The sequence below is a fragment of the Dermacentor andersoni genome, chromosome 1 (genome assembly GCF_023375885.2).
Source record: "Dermacentor andersoni chromosome 1, qqDerAnde1_hic_scaffold, whole genome shotgun sequence".
NCBI lineage: Eukaryota > Metazoa > Arthropoda > Arachnida > Ixodida > Ixodidae > Dermacentor > Dermacentor andersoni.
In genome coordinates, this window is record NC_092814.1 from 410,999,177 (window position 1) to 411,020,900 (window position 21,724).

General features: G+C 47.9%; 1 protein-coding gene across 2 annotated transcripts in view; it reads right to left on the reverse strand.

Annotated features, from left to right (window-relative positions):
- Window positions 1-21,724, reverse strand: part of LOC126518639 (high choriolytic enzyme 1-like) — a 205,700-nt gene that overhangs the window by 27,551 nt on the left and 156,425 nt on the right. For both annotated transcript variants that reach the window (XM_050168423.2, XM_055064866.2), the window contains exon 5: window positions 15,963-16,147. In XM_050168423.2, coding sequence (XP_050024380.1) covers window positions 15,963-16,147 — 185 coding nt within the window. The remainder of the gene's footprint in view (window positions 1-15,962; window positions 16,148-21,724) is intronic.

Genomic DNA, 21,724 nt, shown 5'->3' on the forward strand with positions numbered 1-21,724 from the left:
TCAGTGCGATGGAAAGAGGTGATTGAGCACAGCCATGCTATCGTAGCATGCGTGAAGGAATACAGGAGAGCCTGGGGGTTAATATAGGTTAATATAGTGAACAAGTAGCTGTGACTCGCAAGATTATTATACTCCACAGAGGATGCTGCAGTAAGGTTCGTGCAAGTGTAAGCAATACGAGAACGAATGAACGATTACTTTTAATATATGTATTTGTATGGCAGATGAGAATGTGCACCCAATTTGCCGCTGCGCATTTTTTTCTTTTTCATGCTCAGCACAGAGTGAGAGTCACTATGGCTTCTTAACTGCAATTTTCTGCGTTCCGTTTCACGGTGTTTATGGGGCTACCTGCATTCATTTGAGTACTTATGAATTGATTGGATACAGAACATATTATGAATTCACACAACATATACACAGAACATATTATGAATTCATCACAAAGCTCCACCCAAGAAGCTCTGTTGGTTATGAAAATAAAAAATGGCAACAAACATTCCCTTACTTTCTTGTGCTGCCCCACACACGATGCTAATGAACTAATGACTGCAATGCAGACATAATGTGCTTTCATTAGAGGTAGGTACCAGTTGCACTGACACAATGAACATGCATTATTTGCCTACAAGCTACTGCATGTTGGAAATGGTGTTACAGCAGGCATGGCAAACGTTCTCCCCTACTTGTGTCTCGTGCACCATTTGAGCCAGCATTTCATTTCATTGTCGTGTACCTGTTTAAGCTGTTACTGATTCAGAAAGGCAAACATAAAACGACTTACTACGTGAATCATTTCGCATGCAAGATCACTGCACTCACTGCAAAGCTTATTAGAGAGCTTTAGATCAGGGGGATGCACTCATTGAGGCTCCAAGTACTAGGGGGCCTCAACGCTTGCGTCCCCTTAATCTAGATCTCTATAGTCGCTTGATAATCTGGGTTTGCTATGAGATGAAGTACAGGTACTGTGCACCTGTTTGTTAGCCTATGGTCTTCGCTTTCTTTTTAATGTGGCTGTGCATTAGCTAGATTGTCACTACATGAATGACATTTGGGCCACGCCCAACGCAATCAAATAACATTACTTTGGTATAACTCACTGACTGTATAAGCTTCCTTTTTATATATGAAAAAGAATAAAAAGAGAATGCATGCATAAATGATGTTGATAGCCGCAAACGGTCTCAAGGCAATCATCCTTGATTGTCATCATTGCTGAGAGAGCAAGCATGCCTGTATTCACTTTGACCACAGGCTGTACATTGTTTAAATGCTGATAGAGGTATGGATAAAAAGTGAAAGGGGGGCACGTTGGCTACACAGGCCTTGATGCAAAGTGCATCGTTGCATTGTGTGGCCCGTAAACCTCTGTCATCTCTTAAGGCATGAATGACAAAACACTACTTCTATTTGCAGGGACATTTTAGCACCAACAAGAAATGGAAACATTACGTGAATTCACGCTTATACGGGGTGTCTGTTCAGCAATATGAATTAATATTTGTTTTCATGCAAACATTATTCTCTTGAAAACATACCTGACAAGCATCTCTGCCTGAAGAAGTAACTGATATGCACATATCACTTTTATGTCTGTCATAATTGTAATCAATTGCTCAAGATGTACTGATGGCTAGTTGGTTAGTCATGACTTAACATGACAGTACACTTTGAAATAATGACATAACATAGAATGAACAAATACTAGGTCTGTGCGCTCCTAAACGATCATTTGGTGCTACATCATTGTTCAGAAGTGCGATGCCATATTACATCATGTAATAAATTGTAGGCTCGCTATTAACTTGACAGCCACCAAATAGACCTCAGCAGCAAAGTGCAACTAAATCAACAAGCCACTGTTGATGATTCACAGGCGTGCTCGGTGATGAAGTGACTTGTCAATCAACACAGCTGTATTCTGTGATAATAGAACTATCTGTATAGGAGTATGTTAATAGATAACACTGTGGCGCTACAGCGTGCTACGCTGTTGCTGCGACAGATCCCTTGCTCAGGGGCTTAGATTAACCTGTGTGTTCGTGTATGCGCGTTCTTGCAAGCTGTTACGGAGAAGGTCGGGCCCTATCTGTGAAAGGAATGCTCATCGGTTGGTGGCCGAAAAGAGACCGAGTTTATTTTCTGCAAAAGACGCAGAGAATTGCCGCATGTGTTCGAGGTGGGCAAACTCTCGGTCCCTGTCCAGTGGCCGAGATGCTGGGGGTGATGGAGAATTCTTGGAACAAGACTCGGGCTGGGGTCACTTCCCGTTTCTTCCGCACTGGTGCTTCGTCCAGCCAAGGAGCGCTAGGGCGTCGCTTGCACACAACTCTTTCCTCCCTTCTCAGATGGAGTCGCCGTAGCGATCCGGAGGGCGTCGTTCCCGCTGTGGGCATGACTCTGCCGTCGTGTTTGGCACGGTCTCAGGGGCAGTGCCAATCTCTGGTTTGGTTACCGATAATAGCGAAGGCTCAAGCGTTCATGAGAGAGTGGCCTCTGACGACGTGCAGTTACCTGCTTTTATCCCAAGCATAAATGGGAGCGGGACACTGCTCGCAGTTGGCGTACAGCCCTTATCCTGTGCCGCCGAATCTTCTGTGGGGTGTTTCGAAGCCCCGGGCTTGATGTGGTCGCATTGTCATCGGACTAACCTGTTAGGGCCTTTAATGAGCCACGATCTGTGGCCTAACTTTTCCAAAACCGTTCCCTCCGTCCAGATCGGATTCCCTCCGAAGTTTCGAAAGAAAACTGCTTGTCGACAGCGAGTACTCCCGACTTTGTGTCCCTGTTACAGTTGGTATGGATTTTGTTCGCTTTTGCTTGGGGCTGAATGCACGTGAGAGCTGTATCTAACTCACACCCGAACACAAGTGCAGCTGGCATTTCACCCGTTGATGTGCAGATGGTAGCGTGTTTTTTTAGCAAAAACTGGGCCAGCCTACACGCGAGTGTTCCGTCCTTGTTTTCGGCTAACGCTCGTTTTGTTTCAAAAGCCATCCGTTCTGCTTGGCCATTTGTTGTAGGATGATACGGTGCGCTTGTTACATGGGTCACCCCATTGTTCTTTAGGAAGCTCTCAACTTCTACTGAAACGAAGGATGGTCCGTTATCAGTCACATGCTTTTTGGGGAGCCCGAAAGCTGCGAAAAGGTTCCGGAGTTCTTCAATCAATGTGGCAGACTGTGTATTATGCATGGAGTACACTTCCAACCATTTGCTTTATGTGTCCACAACAATTAACCAGCATTCTGCCTTCTACGGGACCAACGAAGTCTGCGTGAACTGTGTCCCAAGGCGTTCTTGTGCGTTCCCATTTGGGCACTAGTGCCCTGGCTGGTGCCCTTTGGTGTTGACAAGTTGCACAGTTTCTAGCGTGCCGTTCGATATCTGCGTCAATGGCTGGCCAACAAAAGTACCTTCGTGCACATGCCTTCATGACCACAATTATGTGGTGGTTTGCAGGTGTGAGTTTAAGAAGGTAATGTCACCTTTGTTGGAGTTACCATCCGGGAGCCTCTAACAAGGCACCCTTCCGGCGCTGAAAGCTCAGTCTCCAGTTTCCAGCACGATGAAAACTGATCTTTTGGCAGTTTATGAACTTGACCGTTTGAGATAGCCTCCAGCATTTGGGACAGAACTGAGTCCTCTCGAGTCATAAGTGCTAGTTGATGCGGTGAAAACTCGAAGCTGGGCATGGTAGCCAACATGAGCACCTCTCCTGGGGGATAAGGTTCATCAGTTTGTGCCGGTAGTGGAAGTCAGCTTCATTATCATCAGCCTGGATACTCCCACTGCAGGGCAAAGGCCTCTCCCATACTTCTCCAACAACCCCGGTCATGTACTAATTGTGGCTATGTCGTCCCTGCAAACTTCTTAATCTCATCCGCCCACCTAATTTTCTGCCGCCCCCTGCTACGCTTCCTTTCCCTCGGAATCCAGTCCGTAACCCTTAATGACCATCGGTTATCTTCCCTCCTCATTACATGTCCTGCCCATGCCCATTTATTTTTCTTGATTTCAACTAAGACGCCATTAACTCGCGGTTATTCCCTCACCCAATCAGCTCTTTTCTTATCTCTTAACGTTCCACCCATCATTCTTCTTTCCATAGCTCGTTGCGTCGTCCTCAATTTGAGTAGAACCCTTTTCTTAAGCCTCCAGGTTTCTGCCCCGTACGTGAGTACTGGTAAGACACAGCTATTCTACACTTTTCTCTTGAGGGATAATGGCAACCTGTTGTTCATGATGTGAGAATGCCTGCCAAACGCACCCCAGCCCATTGTTATTCTTCCGATTATTTCCGTCTCATGATCCGGATCCGCAGTCACTACCTGTCCTAAGTAGATGCATTCCCTTACCACTTCCAGTGCCTCACTACCTATTGTAAACTGCTGTTCCCTTCCGAGGCTGTTAAACATTACTTTAGTTTTCTGCAGATTAATTTTTTAGACCAACCCTTCGTCTTTGCCATTCCAGGTCAGTGAGCATGCATTGCAGTTGCTCCCCTGAGTTACTAAGCAAGGCAATATCATCAGCGAATCGCAAGTTACTAACGTATTCTCCATTAACATTTATCTCCGATGTGGCCCAATCCAGGTCTCTGAATACCTCCTGTAAACATGCTGTGAATAGCATTGGAGAGATCGTATCTCCCTGCCTGACGCCTTTCTTTATTGGGATTTTGTTGCTTTCTTTATGGAGGACTACGGTGGCTGTGGAGCCGCTATAGATATCTTTCAGTATTTTTACATACGGCTCGTCTACACCCTGATTCCGTAATGCCTCCATGACTGCTGAGGTTTCGACAAAATCAAACGCTTTCTCGTAATCAATGAAGGCTATATATAAAGGTTGGTTATATTCCGCACATTTCTCTATCACCTGATTGATATGTGAATATGGTCTATTGTTCAGTAGCCTTTACGGAATCCTGCCTGGTTCTTTGCTTGACAGAAGTCCAAGGTGTTCCTGATTCTATTTGCGATTACCTTAGTAAATAGTTTGTAGGCAACTGACAGTCAGCTGATCCGTCTATAGTTTTTCAAGTCTTTGGTGTCCCCTTTCTTATGGATTAGGATTATGTTAGCGTTCTTCCAAGATTCCGGAATTCAGTTTAGAGTGTCCGCATTTTGATACAGTAGACCAGGCCTGCACAGCAACTTACCTGCACAGGCCTGCAGTAGACCAGGCCTGCACAGCAATTGTACGTTGCTAGTTTAAGGCACCATCGCGTCATCCTTGATAAAAAGACCCGGGGTACTTGCTTTGTTTCACTCACGATTCAAATCACTGCCTGGCGATCTGTTATGGTCACATGCCGGCCAGCTATGTACTTATAAAAATGACTGATGCCGTAGATTACTGCTACACTTTCTTTGTTGAGCTGGGAGTAGTTCTTTTCGGCACTTCCCAGTGTTCCTGAACTGAATGCAATGGGCGCCTCTCGGCAAATAGCATCCTCACGAGCGAGCACAGCTCCAACGCTGTACGGCGATGCGTGCACGGACAAAAGAAGGGGCATCGTCTCGTCGTAGTGAGTGAGCACTGTAGATGTATTTATCATATTGAGCGCCTCGAAATGCTCTTCCACTTCCAGGGCTTGTTTTCTCTAGGAGTATATACAATTCCACCACGACCATCGCTCTGTTCTCCAAAACGCAGTCGTCAAATAAAATAAGGTCCAGGAAAGCCCTTAGGGTTGTCTTGTCAGTTGGTTTGGGTGCTTGAAGTATAGCCTCAACTTTTTCTTGGTGTTGTGAACACCATTACCATTCATTCGATGTCCCAGAAACTGAACTGACGTGATTCCGAACCTGCACTTTTCTTTCTTGAGGCGTAAGCCTTTCTCAGTTAGCCTCGACAGAACATGATTCAGACGCTGTGCGTGCTAATTTGCACCATTCCCGTTGACAATGATGTCGTCAAGGTGAACACTCACCCCTGGGATTCCAGGTACCTTTTGTCTTCCTCATGCACTGGAAGATAGTTGGTGCAGCGAAAATTTAGAACAGGAGGCATTCCGCCCTGAATAGTCGTGCTGTGGTGTTCACTGCCAACAGTGCTGCTGTTTTTTCATCAACTTTCATTTGTAGATATGCTTGATAAATATGAAACATAGAGAAGAGGGTTGCACCATGTAGGTTTGCTGACACTTCATGTGTAGTTGGTAGCGGGTATAATGCCTTCTTCGCTGCTGCATTAACAGTACTCCTGTAGTCACCACAGACACTGAGTGTGCTGTTGGTCTTCCGAACAAGTACCAGTGGGGTTGCCCATTTGGTATGCTGCGTTGGTTTTAGGGTGCCTTGGCGCTGTAGACGATCAAGCTTATGTTGCATAAGCGCCTGCAGCGCCACTGAAATCGGACGAGACTTGCAAAACTTTGCTGTCACACCGTCTTCGAGTTACAGGTGAAATGAAGGACCTGTATAGCTTCCAATGTCTTGCTTGAAGACACCTCGGTGTCATCCCAGGAGCTTTAATTTCTAGCGCTGGCTCTCCAACGTGGTTGATCCCATTTACCTGAATGTGAAGTGCCAAAAACCAATCTCTACCTAGGAGGTTTCAGCCGGTGCCTTTCATAAGCAACAACGGCAGCAGATAGTCATTTGATCTCAATCTCACGCGAACTTGTGCGGAGACCAGGACGTGTAATTCTTTACCTGACCATGGGCCCTATAACGTAAAACTACTCCAATATGTTTTTATTCCAATCTCCTGACGTCAAATTAGCGTAGCCGCCGGCGCAAGCATCAGGTGGTCACCCACAAGGTTGTCTCAACAGACCAATGGAACGCTCTCCTCGCTTGTAGGAGGTCACTTTCTTTACTTGAAAAACGAATAACGTTGCCTCCACTGAGCAGCTTGTCTTATCTAATTGGCTCACAAGAGGCGAGGAGCACGGTCAAGTGGAGAGGGATTCAATGGGGCCGAGCCACTGCACTGAAAATCGATAACCGGATGAAGAGGGTGGTGCCGGCGTCTGCGATTGGTCCGCTTTCCCTTACTTAGCTTACTGTAGCTCGTTGACAATCGCGGTTGCATGCAACAGAAGCTTAAAAATGACACTAAAACGGATCCTGAGCAAAGAAGAGTTGGCAGAACGAGGTCGTAAACGGGCCGAAAGCGTTCGAAAACGTTACACAACCACGCAAAAGATTTTATTACATGCAAATAAAGCCATGCTCTCCGGCAGGTGCGAGTAGCCAGTGCCTAAGGGATCGGCAGCAGCCATCTGTTATTGCTTTCGGAACGCGGCAGCCTGCGGCTATTCAGAAGAAAATTCAGTTTTGTTCGGCATATTAATGCATCTTTAACGCGTACACGTCACTTTCATGCGGTGAGTTTTTGTGGTTCTGTGACGTCGCGTGACAGGCAGAAGAAGTAGGTGCAGCCCGAAAACTTTTGACCAATAGCCGAGGGCTAATGGCGAAAAGGCAGTCGAATCAGAAATAGCAATTTTTTTCTTCAGTCAAATCATGCCTAATCAGTGTACACGTCATCAAACGAGGAAAACACGTCATAGCCCCCCCACACACTAAACGAGTATTTATTCCGCACTGACACTTTCAGGTATTCATTCTTTCCACAGACTATACGCGATTGGAAAGCTTTGAACGTGGGCTCTGTTAATAGTTCATCACTAACTGCTTTTATCACGCTTGTTGAAAACGATCTACTTACATCTCAGTAATTATTTTTGTTTACTGTCAGTATCACTTTGTTACTACCTTTGTTTTGCATTTTAACACAATTATCTGTCCAACCCAAATCTTGCAGCGTGAACCTGATTATACATTTTTTACTGCTACTGATGTGGTGGTGGTGGTGGTGAATTGTAGCAACAGGCGGGTTTAGCCTGGCGAACAAGGCCGGCAATTGCTCCGCCCGAGCGTCTCGCACAATGCCGCTGAGGGATTTCTCCATATGTCCATCAAACCAGTCTCTCTTAAGAATTCGATGAGGAGACGTGAAGTTTCTTTGCGGGCTATAACTGATCCCTCGGGAAATATAAGGTGTTGCAGGCGCGCATGCGGAAGGTCCTTGTTTTGCAGATTTTTCAGGAGAGTGTCTCTTTCATCTTGGAATTGCTGGCAGGACCACAAAAAGTGCTCAATGTCTCCTGTCTCGTTGCATGCGGTACAGTTCGGAGAATTGATTCGCCCCGTTTTAAATAACCAGGCCGGTGTATTAGCAGATCCTGTCCTTATTCGATATAAAAGTGTGGCTTCCTCCCGGTGTAATCTCTTGGTTACGCAGGGCATATGCGGTGGAACCCAAAGCGACGTAAAGTGATTTCGAATGTCAGATTTTTGCACTTGGTTACTCTTTGGAGCCTTAATTTTGGGAGGGTGATAGAGCGCTGCGTATGCAAGCGCATCAGCTTTTTCGTTTCCTGAGATACCAATGTGGGAAGGAATCCACTGAAACTTTACTGTGAAGCCTTTTGTTGTTGAGTTCTTTCACGATAGCTAGTGATTTGCGTGGGAACTTGAGAGATGGCAAACCACGGTATATTTGTTGTAATGCGGCCTTTGAGTCCGTAAGGACAACCATATTCTGCGGAGGCAAAGTCTTTAATTTGCGCAAAGCAGAAGCTATTGCTACGCCTTCCACAACTGTCGACGAGGCTATACTGTCCAGACGGCCAGACCACGTATATCTTAGAGAGGGAATATAGAATGCAGCTGCACAGCGGTCTTCGTCTGCCTTGACAGAGCCATCTGTATATACTTGTAGGTGATTCGGGTAAATCGTGTTCAGGTGTTCCAGGACTAATGACTTGGCTTCTGCCGATGGAATGCAGCTCTTTGATTGCAATCGTGGTACACTTAAGTTGCATGTGATGTCCTCGAATGTCCAGGGTGGTTCTATTCTTTCCCTCTGTCTCGAGCAGCGCAATCCTAATACGCGAAGCGTGTTCAATGCTGCATAAAAATGTGAGCGCGGCCTGTTACCTATAGGTCGTAAGAGGGCTCTACCGGGCGTAGACTCACTCAATCGTAGGAGCTGGATCATCAGAGCCTTGGAAGCCTGAAGTCGTAGAGGGCGTGACTCAGCTTCGTAGAGCACTTTCTTATTTGACGCTGGCTGAGGGACTCCAAGGCAAAGTCGGATACCTTTTCTATGGATGGCTTCTAAGCGCTCGTATTGGCTGTCTGAGGGTGACATCAGAGGTAGCTGATACAGGATTCGACTGGTAACCAACGCTGTATGTAGCGGTAGCATCGACGTCGGGTGGTTGTCCCAGCGTATGCCAGCGACTCGCTTGAGCACATGTAGCCTGGGTGACGATGACGCCACAGCGTGGTCAACACCGCGGCGCCAGAGTAGCCTGTGGTCTAAGGCAACGCCCAGAAATCGGACGTTGGTGACTTGTCGAATCTGGTATCCGTCCAAATTCAGCGTCAAGCGTGTAGATTTTCTTTTCACTCCAGGAAATAGTACGAATGATGATTTCTCTGCTGATAGTGACAATCCAATTGTTGCCAAGTGGCCCTGAATGGCTTTTACTGCTCCCTGGGCTATTCGTGCGAGGCGGCGATGCTGGTAGCCGGAGACCCATATGCAGATATCATCGGCATATATAGATATCTTCACTGGTGTTCGATGGTTTAGTACTCTTGGGAGGCTACTCATGGCAATGTTAAATAATAAGGGAGATAAAACACTCCCCTGTGGCACACCGCGAAATATACGTATTTCATCGCTCAAAGTGTCGCCAAGACGAACTCTGAGCGACGATCATTGAGGAACGTATGTATTAAGTGCAAGAGATGACCCGTAACGCCCATAACTCGCAACTGACTGATGATGGCTCTTTGAGACACGTGGTCGTAAGCCTTAGAAACATCCATGAAAACAGCAAGTGTCGACAGGCCATCCGCACTGTAATGTTCTATGTGGCTTAGCAGATCCAGCACATTGTCTTGAGCGCTTAGACGCTGCCGAAACCCAGTCATGCACGATGGTAGTTTTCGACCCTGCTCGACATACCAAGTGAGTCTTGTGCACGCCATCTTCTCCATTAGCTTCGCTGCACACGAGGTCAGTGATACCGGTCTGTATGAGTCCAGAGCTGCAGGATTCTTTCCAGGCTTCAGAACCGGTACCACCCATGCTACCTTCCATAAATGTGGCATAGCCCCACTGGCCCAGACTTGGTTAAAAAAGGCCAGCAAATCACGCCGTCTCTCAACCGGTAGGTTAGTCAGCATCTGATTACTGATAAGGTCAGGTCCCACCGCACAACGACGTTGGAGGCTGCTCATAGCTAGTTCCAGCTCTCTGAGTGTGAAAGGAGCATCCATTAGAGACGACGATAGCGGCGGGGGCGGGTTGATTGTGCCGGCTGACCTTCCGGAAGAGTACATTTCAGCGAAGGCATTCGCAAGACAAGCGAGTGTCTTGCCTAACTTCAATGCTAGGGCTTCAAATGGCTTGCTTGGTCGAAAGCTTCCAGCAAGGTTATTAACGACCCACCATATCCGTGGAACTGGCGTGAAGACCGATAGGCTTGCACAAAATGATGCCCATTGATCTCTTCTTAGTTTCCTTGTATAACGTCGAATCACTGCGTTAATCCTGTTATATATAGTCTTCATTGGTGGGTCGCCCTTCGTCCTCATCAGCCTCTGTTCCGCTCTTCTACGGGCAGCGCATAGATTTTTGAGCTTTAGATCGGGAGCGGGGAAGTGGTCGGGTAGCTTCAGCTGAGCGGTAGCCAATCTCTTGCTACGTAGCATGTCCGCGAACAGGTCTCCAGATGATTCGCTTAGGCCGTCCCTGTACGTATCCCAATGCGTCACAGGACAGGATCTTCGGCCATTGGTTCTATATCCAGCAATGTTAACGAAGAGAGGAAAATGATCACTGCCCATTCTATCTTTACTAGTCGTTGACGATGCGAGGATGTTCGTTGAGTGTAACGTCAAGTCAATCACACTGTAAGAGGCCGGTGGTCGAAAAAACGTTGGCTGTTTGTCATTTGCCACGCAGAGTCCCTCGGTGTTTAAAGCACTAACAATTTGCTTTCCACGTGCATCAGTCGCCTTGTCGCCCCAGAGAGTATGGTGCGCGTTGAAGTCGCCACATATAATCCTAGGAGTTGGACAGCGGCTGCAGAGGTCTCTTATAATTTCTCCCATCGAGACCTTCAGGCGAGAGCTCACATACACGGAGGCCACGCTGAGGCTTCGGTTTCCCAGCCACACTTGTACAGCAGTGACTTCCAAAGCACTACTGCAAAGGTCTTGAACTGGTAGAACGTAATGTGGTATTTCACGTCTCACATATAGCATGGCGCTTCCGTTCGGAAATGTCGGAATACTTTGGTTTCCATGTGCGACATAACCAGCAATTGATCTGGAACTTGGAAGACCAGCCTCGGACAGGGCCAATATTGGCACAGGCATGTTGCGTAAGAAAAGCGACAGTTCAGGTAAATGGCACGTAAGACCCGCACAGTTCCACTGCATAATAAGTGGCACCTGTGGACGAGATGGTGAACATTGTGTCCAGACCGCATCCATATTGCTAGGTGCTTTGAAAAGAGGCAGAGCTGAGAATCACTGACTCGAGAGCCAGGACTACTTCGAGCATTTCCTTCATCGAGCTCGCCGGCAGCTTCTCTATGTGTGATCGCAAGGCCTTGAAGAGAGCACGTAGCAACTGCTGACAGTGCTCCCGTGGTGTGTTTTCATCGCAACGCGATTGGGGTCGCTGCAGTAGAGACACATAGCTTCGCTGTTCCGGTTGTTCAGCAGTCTTCTCGTCTACGGGGCCACTGTTCATTGGTTTGACTGTTTTAGCCGGTCCGCTGCGCGATGGCACCACTCTGTCCTGGATTCCTGGAGAAGGCTTCAGGCTTGGAAAATCAGTTTCACTCTTTGAGCTCCATTTCATTTCGTCTGACTCTCTGTGACTTTGTCTTTTTCTTCGTCGTATTTTTCTCATCGTTTACTGTTGGCCCCAAGATAAACGTTTTCTTACGCTTTATTGCCGCTGCCCGCGTAGGACACTTGCTATAACTAGCTGGATGACCACCACTACAGTTTGCACATAGAAAGTTCTCTCTGCACGCGCATGTTTTGAATTCGTGCGGTCCTCCGCATCTCTTACACCGCTGCTCACCACGGCAGTACTTGGCCACATGTCCATAGCGCTGACACTTGAAGCACCGAGGTGGTGTCTCAACGTAGTCAATGGTCTCGTGTCTTGTGAAGCCCAAGTTGATTTTCTCCGGACGGTCTGTATTTGGAGCGAACGTAAGAACCACGGAGCTGGTTCGCCTGGACTCCCAATCGGTTTCGGAAATTTGGACGCGTCGCGTGACTCTCCTTGCATGGTAAACTCCTTGTGGTTTTAGGCATAGCAACAGTTCCTCGTCGGTGTACCACTTCGGTACTCCTCTAATGCACGTGTTTTGCAGGTACGAATTGGGCACTCGTGCTGAGATTGCAGTCCCTGAGATTGACTTGCAGCTGAGAAGGGAATTCACCTGCTCTTCTGTCTGTACATCTAGTAGCAGGGCTCCTTGAGCAGTAAATCGGCTCCTAACTGGCTATGCGCCAAGAATTTTTTCAATTTCCGTAAACAGAACGATGGGGTTTACTTTTTTCAGGTCGGCTCCTTCTGTGGCAGGCGTAACAATCACTGGGATTCCGAAGGTCCTCTTCTTGCGGTGACGCACAAGCCTGAAGCCTTCATCGTCCAGATCTGTGATGTCAGCTATGTCACAATCGTCAATAAGCGTAGACTCGTCGTCTGTTTCTGTAGCCTTGTATCGCTTACAGTCACGCTTGCTCTCAGGGTCAGTCGGTGGCCTCTGGCCCGGTGTCAGGTCAGGCGTAGTCATGACAGTGCTCTCGCCGCTACCAGATCGGGCTCTTCTGCAGGCTCCTATCGAAGCGACGGGAGGCGAAAGCCCCCCCGGCCTCCGGTAGGGAAGGTACCTTGGCGAGTCGTCCGACTCGCTAGTGATGTATAAGTTTATTCTGTGTATTAATGTGTATTTCTAAACCGTTATTATTGTCATGTTTGTATGTCAGTGTACTTTTTTGAATGCCCTTTCTGTTACGATCTCTGACGGGATTGACAGTATTGAATAAATAAATATCACATGGGGAGCTATCACGGTTTTTGTGACGTCGCGTGACAGATAGGTGAAGTGGGGGTGGTCCAAAAATGTTTTTCACCAATCGCGGAGGGCTGATTGCTGAATTGGGATAGAAAAGTTTGGAATTGTTTTACGTTATAGTGCCCCGTCTGCCAAATCTAGCGGCTCGCATGAAAGCCACGGAGTGTTTTTCTTCCATGTTATGTAGTCCATGGCCTCGCTTATCAGGGAGCATGCCGTACCTGTGTCCACCTCAAACTGGACTGGCTTTCCCTCCACTCTCAAGTACGCGAAAAACATGGGGCAGTGTGTACGTACACTCACTGTGTGCAGCTTGCAGCAGGATTTGCTGACAGGTGGTGGGTTGACACTGTGTGCCTGTAGCTGCTAGTTCTCGGAGCGTGGTTCCGTGTTTTTCTTTGAAATTCAGGCACGCTCGGCGTGACTTTCCTTGGAGCAGAAACGGCACTCGGCTGTCTTTAATTTGCATGTTTCAGGGTCGTGCAAGCCGTCGCATCGATAGCAATGTCGTGCTGACCTATGCTTGCCTCCTGGCTTGATTTGCGACGTCCTGTTAATTTTCCCCGAGTTTGCCACTTCCTTGATATCTCGCCGATGCCTAGACGGACTTTCCGCTGACAGGGCTAAGTCCACAGCGCGTTGAAATGTCAGGCTTTTTCTGCGAACAGTCTCTGCGGAAGATGTTCGTCCCAGACGCCGCGGACGAACTTGTCCCGGAGCATCACATCTTGGGGTGGCATAGTTGGGTTCGCTGCTGAAGCGTTCGTTTGGGTGTCAGGTGACGTCGCCGATACTGTAGCCGAAGGCAGCGCTCCGAAGTTGCAGTCCGCTGTCAAGGTGCCAGGGGCCGCAGCGTAGCTGTTGATCGACTCGTCTGGCCGTTGGTCGGGTCTTTGAAACACGTACCGGCTGTAAAGCTCGGATGTCCTGGTGTCGAAATGCCACCTGAGGAGTGTCACTAAATCATTGAAGTTGACTTCTCCTGCTATCTTCGGCGCTATCAGCGCGCACACAGTGTTCGAAAGTGTCGGCTCCCCAAAGCGTGAAGAAAAATGCCCGCTTCTTCGCTTCGTCGCTGACGTCGCTCGCCACGAAGTAAAAGTCGAGGCGCTGGTTCCACGATTCCCATGATTTGCCCAATAAAGGCTCGACAGCGCCGTGCATTCGTCCTGTAGCCATGGCCTTAACTTCAAAAACTTATCCGCTTCGCAACTCCATCCGGCTCCATCCGTGAAAGGAGTGCGCATCGGTTGGTGGCAGAAAACAGACTGCGTTTATTTTCTACAAAAGACGCAGGCGAGAGCTGCATATGTGTTCGAGGGGGCAAACTCGGTCCCTGTCCGGCAGCCGAGACGCTGAGGGCGACGGGGGATTCTCAGAACTCGACTCGGGAAGGGGTCGCTTCCCGTATCTTCCGCACTGGTGCTTTGTCCAGCCGAGGAGCGGTGGTGCGTCGCCTTCCACAACACAAGCTTTCGCTAGCATAGCTACAAAAAGTGCGCCATCGCGCCGTACACAACCGAGCACATGGTGCCGTATGTTGTCGCAACATTATACGGTAGCAATAAACACATAAAAAAAGCAGCACAGGTAAGACGACTGCACAGTGTTCCAAAGGTGGGTCACCACGTCAACGTCACACATGAAGCACAGAATGTGACAGTGCAAGAGTCGCGTTTTCACCATGACGCGGAAGCTTCAACCTACATCGACAAAAATATGCCATTGTCGTCTGCTGTTGGCGATAGTTGCCGACTTCGAATAGTGTTGCTCTGCGCACTGCCGAATGTTTGCCAGCTTTCAACAGATGTCGCGTCCCCAAACCGAAGTGTGGATGCCGGCGCATGCGAACCGCTATAGCTAACTAATAAAAAAATAACTAATAGAGCAAACGTAATAACAAAATCCTGGCACTGCGCAAAATATTGCTGGTCGCCAGCGCACGAGGCTGCTAACTCGCTGATGCATGTTGCCAGTTGCTGGTTACCTATTTGAGCAACCAGAGGGCGCATCAGCACCGCACCGCATCATGCGTTTCAGCGTAAATGCAATTTTGTGACCGATCGCGACGACCGGCCGCTTTTCACGAACCACCTGCGTGCGGTGCGGCGTGCGGCGATGGGCAATTCGAGCGTAAATCGGCCCTAATCAAAACGGCGGCACTGGTGGCTTTGATTAATGCCGTTTGGGACTTGCGTTCACGGCAAAAAGTCCGTAAAATCGGACAGAGAAGGGTTCTTGCGTCCGAAATTTCATAAGTTGTTATACATTGACTCTATGGGGTACAACGTGGTGGCGCCGCAAAGCCGTCCGAATTATCGGGCATCCGAAAAGTCGGTCGTTGACTGTACACTGGTAACTCCTCCCACCGACAACACGCCGTCAAGAAACGATTCGTTACGATCCCTCTTTGTTACGCGAGTCAGCTTTACCACGACTTTCATTCGCTTTCAGTAAACTTACAGCTAATTTTCCCTGATAGAAGCACAAATTCCCCGAGTTTTCGCCGATTATTTCCTGAATATTCAATATCCCCGAGAATCGCCGGTTTTCCCGGTTGATAGACACCCTTCTGAACAGCGTTCGACATTCCGCTGCTGAGCGCACTAGTGCTCCCGCCGAGCGGCTTTGTGCAAGTTTTTTAGGATACACCGACTTGAGCACCGCAAACGATCGGCTAATGAAAACGTGTAACGACTTTGCCATGTAAGCTCGCAGTGTTTAGCGGCGCACATTGTTGAAGCCTCCAATTTCTCAAGCAGTTCAACTTTCTTTCACAGCACTTGGAGCAACGGCATTGACGAGAACTCGGCCCACTCACCCTTAATGATGTTGTCCCACAGTACGCGGACGTACTCGTCCCTGTCGGGCCGGCTGTGCTCGTGGAAGAAGCCGAGCGCGTGCAAGAACTCGTGCGCCACCTGACCCAATTCCAAGCATAAGCTTGGGTCTAGCGCCACCGTCTGTTCGCCACCCTGCATGCCCACGTTCGAAGCGCAGCGTCCCCTGCGTCGGAGGAAAGCGTCATGGACGGACCATGATAACGTCATTTCACGGCTCAGAAACAGCGCCTTGCAGACCGCCTTCGATTTTCATGCGGCCAGATAAGAGGCCCCCCAAAAGCTCCTTCTCGATAGCAGAAAATTCAAGTGCGCCGTTTGACGTCCAGAGGCTGTTGGCTATGAGGAGCTCTGCAATGGAGGTCCCTTGAATAGCTTTGACCACTTGTAGTTCGTTAACGTGCACCCAAAGTGTGTGCCGGTATGCGAACATCTTTGCATCGGAACGCGGCGGTCTCGGCGGGCACCTCGTGCTCAGTAGCAGAAGGCCGAGCCACTTTCAGCCGCGAGGTGCCGCAGGAATAAATGCGACACTAAAGAAAGAATAAATTACTCAAATGATATTGCGCAACAAAAAAAAAAACGACACGGACGTGAGAGGACGACACACCAAGCGCAAACTTTGAACTAAATTTATTGTACCGCTGAAGCCGATTTTGTACATGTGAAGCAGTCTACACCGCGCATGCGCTTACGTGAAAATGAATTGCGCATTCATGTAACATAGTTACGAGTCATGGGATGCCGCATCCAAGAAACTTATTTCTTTTTCTGTGAGAGCCAGAGGAGGGAAGCTAACGCACTTAGCACCCAATTTTGCGATCATCTGCGCTTCAGATATTTCACGGATGAGCTGCGTACTGCCACGGGAAACAATCGTGCATTGGTCCTCAAGAGGCTTGCAGCCATGATCACGACAATGAATTGCCAAGAAACCACCGGAGCCATTTTTTTACATTGTTGCTGTGTTCGCGGAGCCGATCATTGAGGCAACGCCCAGTTTGTGCGATATATTGCTTCCCACATGAAAGCGTGAGGTTGTAAACCACCCGGTGGACACACTCGACGAACTTTTTGCGGTGATGCTTTCTGCACTTATTGGAAGGGACGGCATTTGGATCCGTCAACCTGCAAAGCCTTCCGAGCTTGTTAGGGGCAGAAAAAACAACTCTTACATTCGCCCTTTGGGCTATCTTTTTCGAGTAATGGGATATCCCGTGCATGTAAGGTATAACACTTACTTTAGGGCGTATGCCGGGAGGGGCATCGGCAACTGACTTCTGCGTGCTGGAACGCGCTTCTCTTAAAAGGCGTTCCGCGACACACTAGCACCACCCTAGGATGTCCAGTCAAAGACAAACATCGAGTTTGCTTTTCAAAGCTTACGTCCACTACATGACAGCAAGACTGAAATATCTGAAGCGCAGATGATCGCAAGATTGGGTGATAAGTGTGTTAGCTTCCCTTCTCTGGCTCTCACAGAAAAAAAAAAGTTTATTGGACGCGGCATCACATGAATCGTAACTATGTTACATGAATGCGTAGTTCATTTCCATGTAAGCGCATGCGCGATCTACACTGCTTCACATGTGTAAAATCGGTTTCAGTGGTACAATAAACTTAGTTGAAAGTTTGCACTTGGTGTGTCGTCCTCTCACGTCAGTGTCTTTTTTTTTTTTTTTTTGTTGCATAGTATCATTTGAGCAATGGATTACCAGCTTGCCCGGAATGCTGCTCTCATTAAAGCATAAATTGCTAAGACTATCGTAGATAGCTTATAGGCGGCGATTGTTACCATGTAAATTTTTTCTGAATTCAGGGATAAGTATGCCCTAGAGTTTAATAATTATGAACTGAATATTTCCCGGCAAACTAAGTTTGTTGTTATGTAAGAGCAATTATAAAAATTTGGAGGACAGTTAAGCTTCGCCTTTAAGAGTAGCATTCAAAGATCCCTGACTGCATGCTTCTCGCGCTTCCCGATAACTGCAGCTTATGTAACTGTACTGTTTACCGGGGAACGCTGTCGGCGAACGCTGTGCCCGAAGGCGAGGTTTCTGGTCGAAACGTGGCCGCTTGCGTGGCATGCGCGGAGACAAGCGCCATCTGCATGCTGCACGGAACCGAGTGCTTTGTGAACGGTGGAAAGGCTTGAGAAGGGGTTTGAGTCTCCGCGTAAGAAAATCACGCGTTATGGTATATTCAAATTACATTCCAACGCTATCTTTTTTGTAGGTTGTTTAGAATGTACTTTACGATTTTTCTGGCGATCTTACTTAGAGGAATTCAATTAGTTCAGTAAGGCCTATGCGCCATGCGGGGGGCCTGCGCGGTTGTGGTTCGGAATTATTTATCGCTAAACGACGTCCGCCGCAAGGCGCCGCCGCCGCCGGATATTATGCGGGACAGGGCCCTTAACGCTATAGCGCTAAATGTGTTTCAGCTTGTCCGCAAGCGTATTAACGCCCGTAGAATACTGCATCACTGGAGATGTCAACTGCATCATCAACGCTGGTAGCGACATAATGTGAAAGTTTGTCCAACCACGTCGCGTCAGATATGATTTCGTGTTGCATGGGTGTTCTTGATGAATAAGAATGTATGAAGGACCGCAATTTAACGTTAGGTCACTGCGGAAACTTTTCACCAACAGCTAGGTGTAATAAAGTTGTTTTAGCAATAATAGCCCGTGCCCCTCTGCTTAAAGTTTGCGCCACCAGGCAGCGCGCCACTAACTCGCGTTTACACCTCCTCGTTGGCAACCCGGCATTCCGTAAAGGGCCATGCGTCAACGGACATGTTTGAACTCCCTATCAGCTTTAACAAAACGTTCAGAGCCAAGCACGCAACACAACTGAACCAAAATGAATTAGAAAAAGTCGCATATGCCTTCTCAAGGTACCCATTTCGAACCTTTGAAACATCAGTTGCACTGGACGAGGACGAAGAAAGAAACAGATACACAGACACAGCGCTTCACTTTCAACTATAGATTTTTATTTTCGCACGCATCGATAAATATATACCGTGCGAGCGGAAACAAACGTAACAGCAAAAAAGAACATTGAGTGGTGCATTTCGTTGAACCGAACACGTGTGCAAGGCAAGGGAAAATTTCCCTTTTTTCCTTGCCTTGCACACGTGTTCGGTTCAACGAAATGCACCACTCAATGTTCTTTTTTGCTGTTACGTTTGTTTCCGCTCGCACGGTATATATTTATCGATGCGTGCGAAAATAAAAATCTATAGTTGAAAGTGAAGCGCTGTGTCTGTGTATCTGTTTCTTTCTTCGTCCTCGTCCAGTCGCGCTTATACACACTACCATGGATTCTAACCAACTAGCCCGCCAACGTGTTTTGATCAGTTGCACGGCGTTTATTATAATATTTTGTCAGATCCGAATAATTAACATCAAAATGTGCGCATTTCCTTTATTCAACGTTGTGTGGCCGCTACTCTTGTCTGCGATACTTTGGGATACAGACGCGTATGTGTTTGACAGGAAAGCATTGAGCAGCATTGCTGTCGCCTGACGAAATACATATAGCCTAAGAGGCGCGCAGTTCTTAATAAATGTGCTCTCAAACCGTCACTCCAAAAAATACCGCGCTTCATGTCGCGCTAAAGTGTCAGTTTAAGTGTAACGCGCATGCGAATTAGGCGTAGGTGACGTTTAAAGCACCACTTGACGTAAAATAAGCGTGACATTCCTTCACGCAAGCGTGCGGACAAGACTGCGTGCCATGGTTCGGTACAGAGCGAGCATGAGCCAGCCGCGTACCCGTGAGAAACGCAAATCACACACAATCCCGCGGAGCGCTCGCGCGGGAACTTTCCACCACTCATAAATCCGAATAGGGGAACCGTGATATGTCACGTGTTCTGCACGGAGCGAGGGAGATCGACGCACCTTCTCACCGCCCTGCGGGGAACACGAAACTTGCGGAGGCTGATGTCTGCTTCGAATGTCGGCCATTCTTCCGCAGATTCTCTGACGGACTGTGGCGACATTTATTCAATGCAGCACACAGCTTTAGGTCGAATTGTCAGAGTTGGTGTGCATCGCCATGTTCACTTCTACAAGCATTCATGGCGTAAAACGCGGGTGGTGTACGCATGCAGAGTGCGACTGCGCCGAGTTTATGAGAAAACATCCACCGAAGTCTGACGGCTCAGGAATATCATTTCAATATCGATGGCGCATATACAGGGGCCCCTCACCTGCCATCCGTGGACGATAGGAATATATAAGTAAGAAGACAGCCATATTTCGCTCTTATGAAATCGCGGCTATTTATTTGTCACGTTTTCCGGTGTCTGCGTGTATCATGCTTTGTGCAAAATGCGCCTTAATGGTGCATTTATTGGAAAGCGAGATCCTTCTACGCGAGCGTTGATCGAAATAAAGAGTAGTGAACCTCGTGCTTCTTTAACAAGGTATGATACTGGACTGTTGAATTCCTCTCAATTGTTCTGTTTATTGCGCTGAAGTACCAAATTCCCGCGATTATAAAGCCGGGTCACGTTACAAATTTCTCAAGTCGCAACGCGCCCGTGTTCTGACTCGTGATGCGATTGTAACATGTTTTGTTTTTTATTTTATATTCGCCATTTCACCGTTCTCTTAATTCCCGTCAGCCTCGTGCAAGGGTGGCGAGCTGCGAGTGTATTTTTTGCAGCGTGGTTCTTTTCGCGATTCGGAACGCTGTAAGTGGTGCGTCATGCAGTGTGGTTATGGCGTATTAATCGCAACCTTGAGGAGGATGATTGGCGGTATTCGGGGTCGAGTGTTGCACCACGGAATCCGTCGAAGGCCGCGTTCGATGACATCGCGGGCACTTCCGAACGACGTTTGTCCGATAACCTTGGTGGGTGTCACGGAGGACGGCGCCGTTCTCGCTGACGGTGAGAAAGGCCTCGGCTCTCGTTCATTGCAATCGGCAAAAACTTCGGTTCTCTCACTGGCTTCAGGCTTTCACTTCATTTTGCGATGGCAGTTCGCAGCGACGATGAATGAAAGCCCCGAAGGAATCCGCCGGATTTTAAGCCTCCTTTCCTGTTTCTCTGTGGCGTAAGTTCGCGTCATAATCTTACTGTATATTTATGTACTTTTAAATTTTCATTTATTTTTAATTTACAAGTCCTCCCTTGCGTTATAATTATGATCGGGTTATTTACGAGAAAATACTGTATACACGTATAATAGGAAAATGAACTTTTCCGTGGTTTTCCAGCCAGTGATAGTGACAAAGCCTATACCTCACCTCAGTCAGAAAGGCCCTCACAGCCTGCGTTCTCACCGCACATTTACAATTGCCATCTGCGTTGGTCAGTGAGATAATCTAAGTCTTGCATGTTGTCCCTGTAACTGCGGTAGTATTCAGCACCTAATGTAGATGCTTCACTGCGTGCGCTCGTCATTGTGTACGTATATGCTCGGCAGACATTTTAGTGGCTAGAAAAGTTACTTATCCGAGCAAAGAATTTCATCTTGCCAGCCTATCTTGTCTAGTGCTTGTTCTAGGGAACATGGGCTTCGGGCAGGGATGCTGCGAGAAGCGACATCTGATACAGCTAATTTCACGTGTTGTTTACCACTGAGGGTTAACAAGAATGGCCGTTATTAAACATTGCAACCACTGACCAGAAGACATTAAGCGCAATTTTCAGAAACGTACCAATGGCTGCATCATAATGCGTTAGCGGAGATTAAGAGCGAGGGAGAGAAAGGCGCGAGCACATT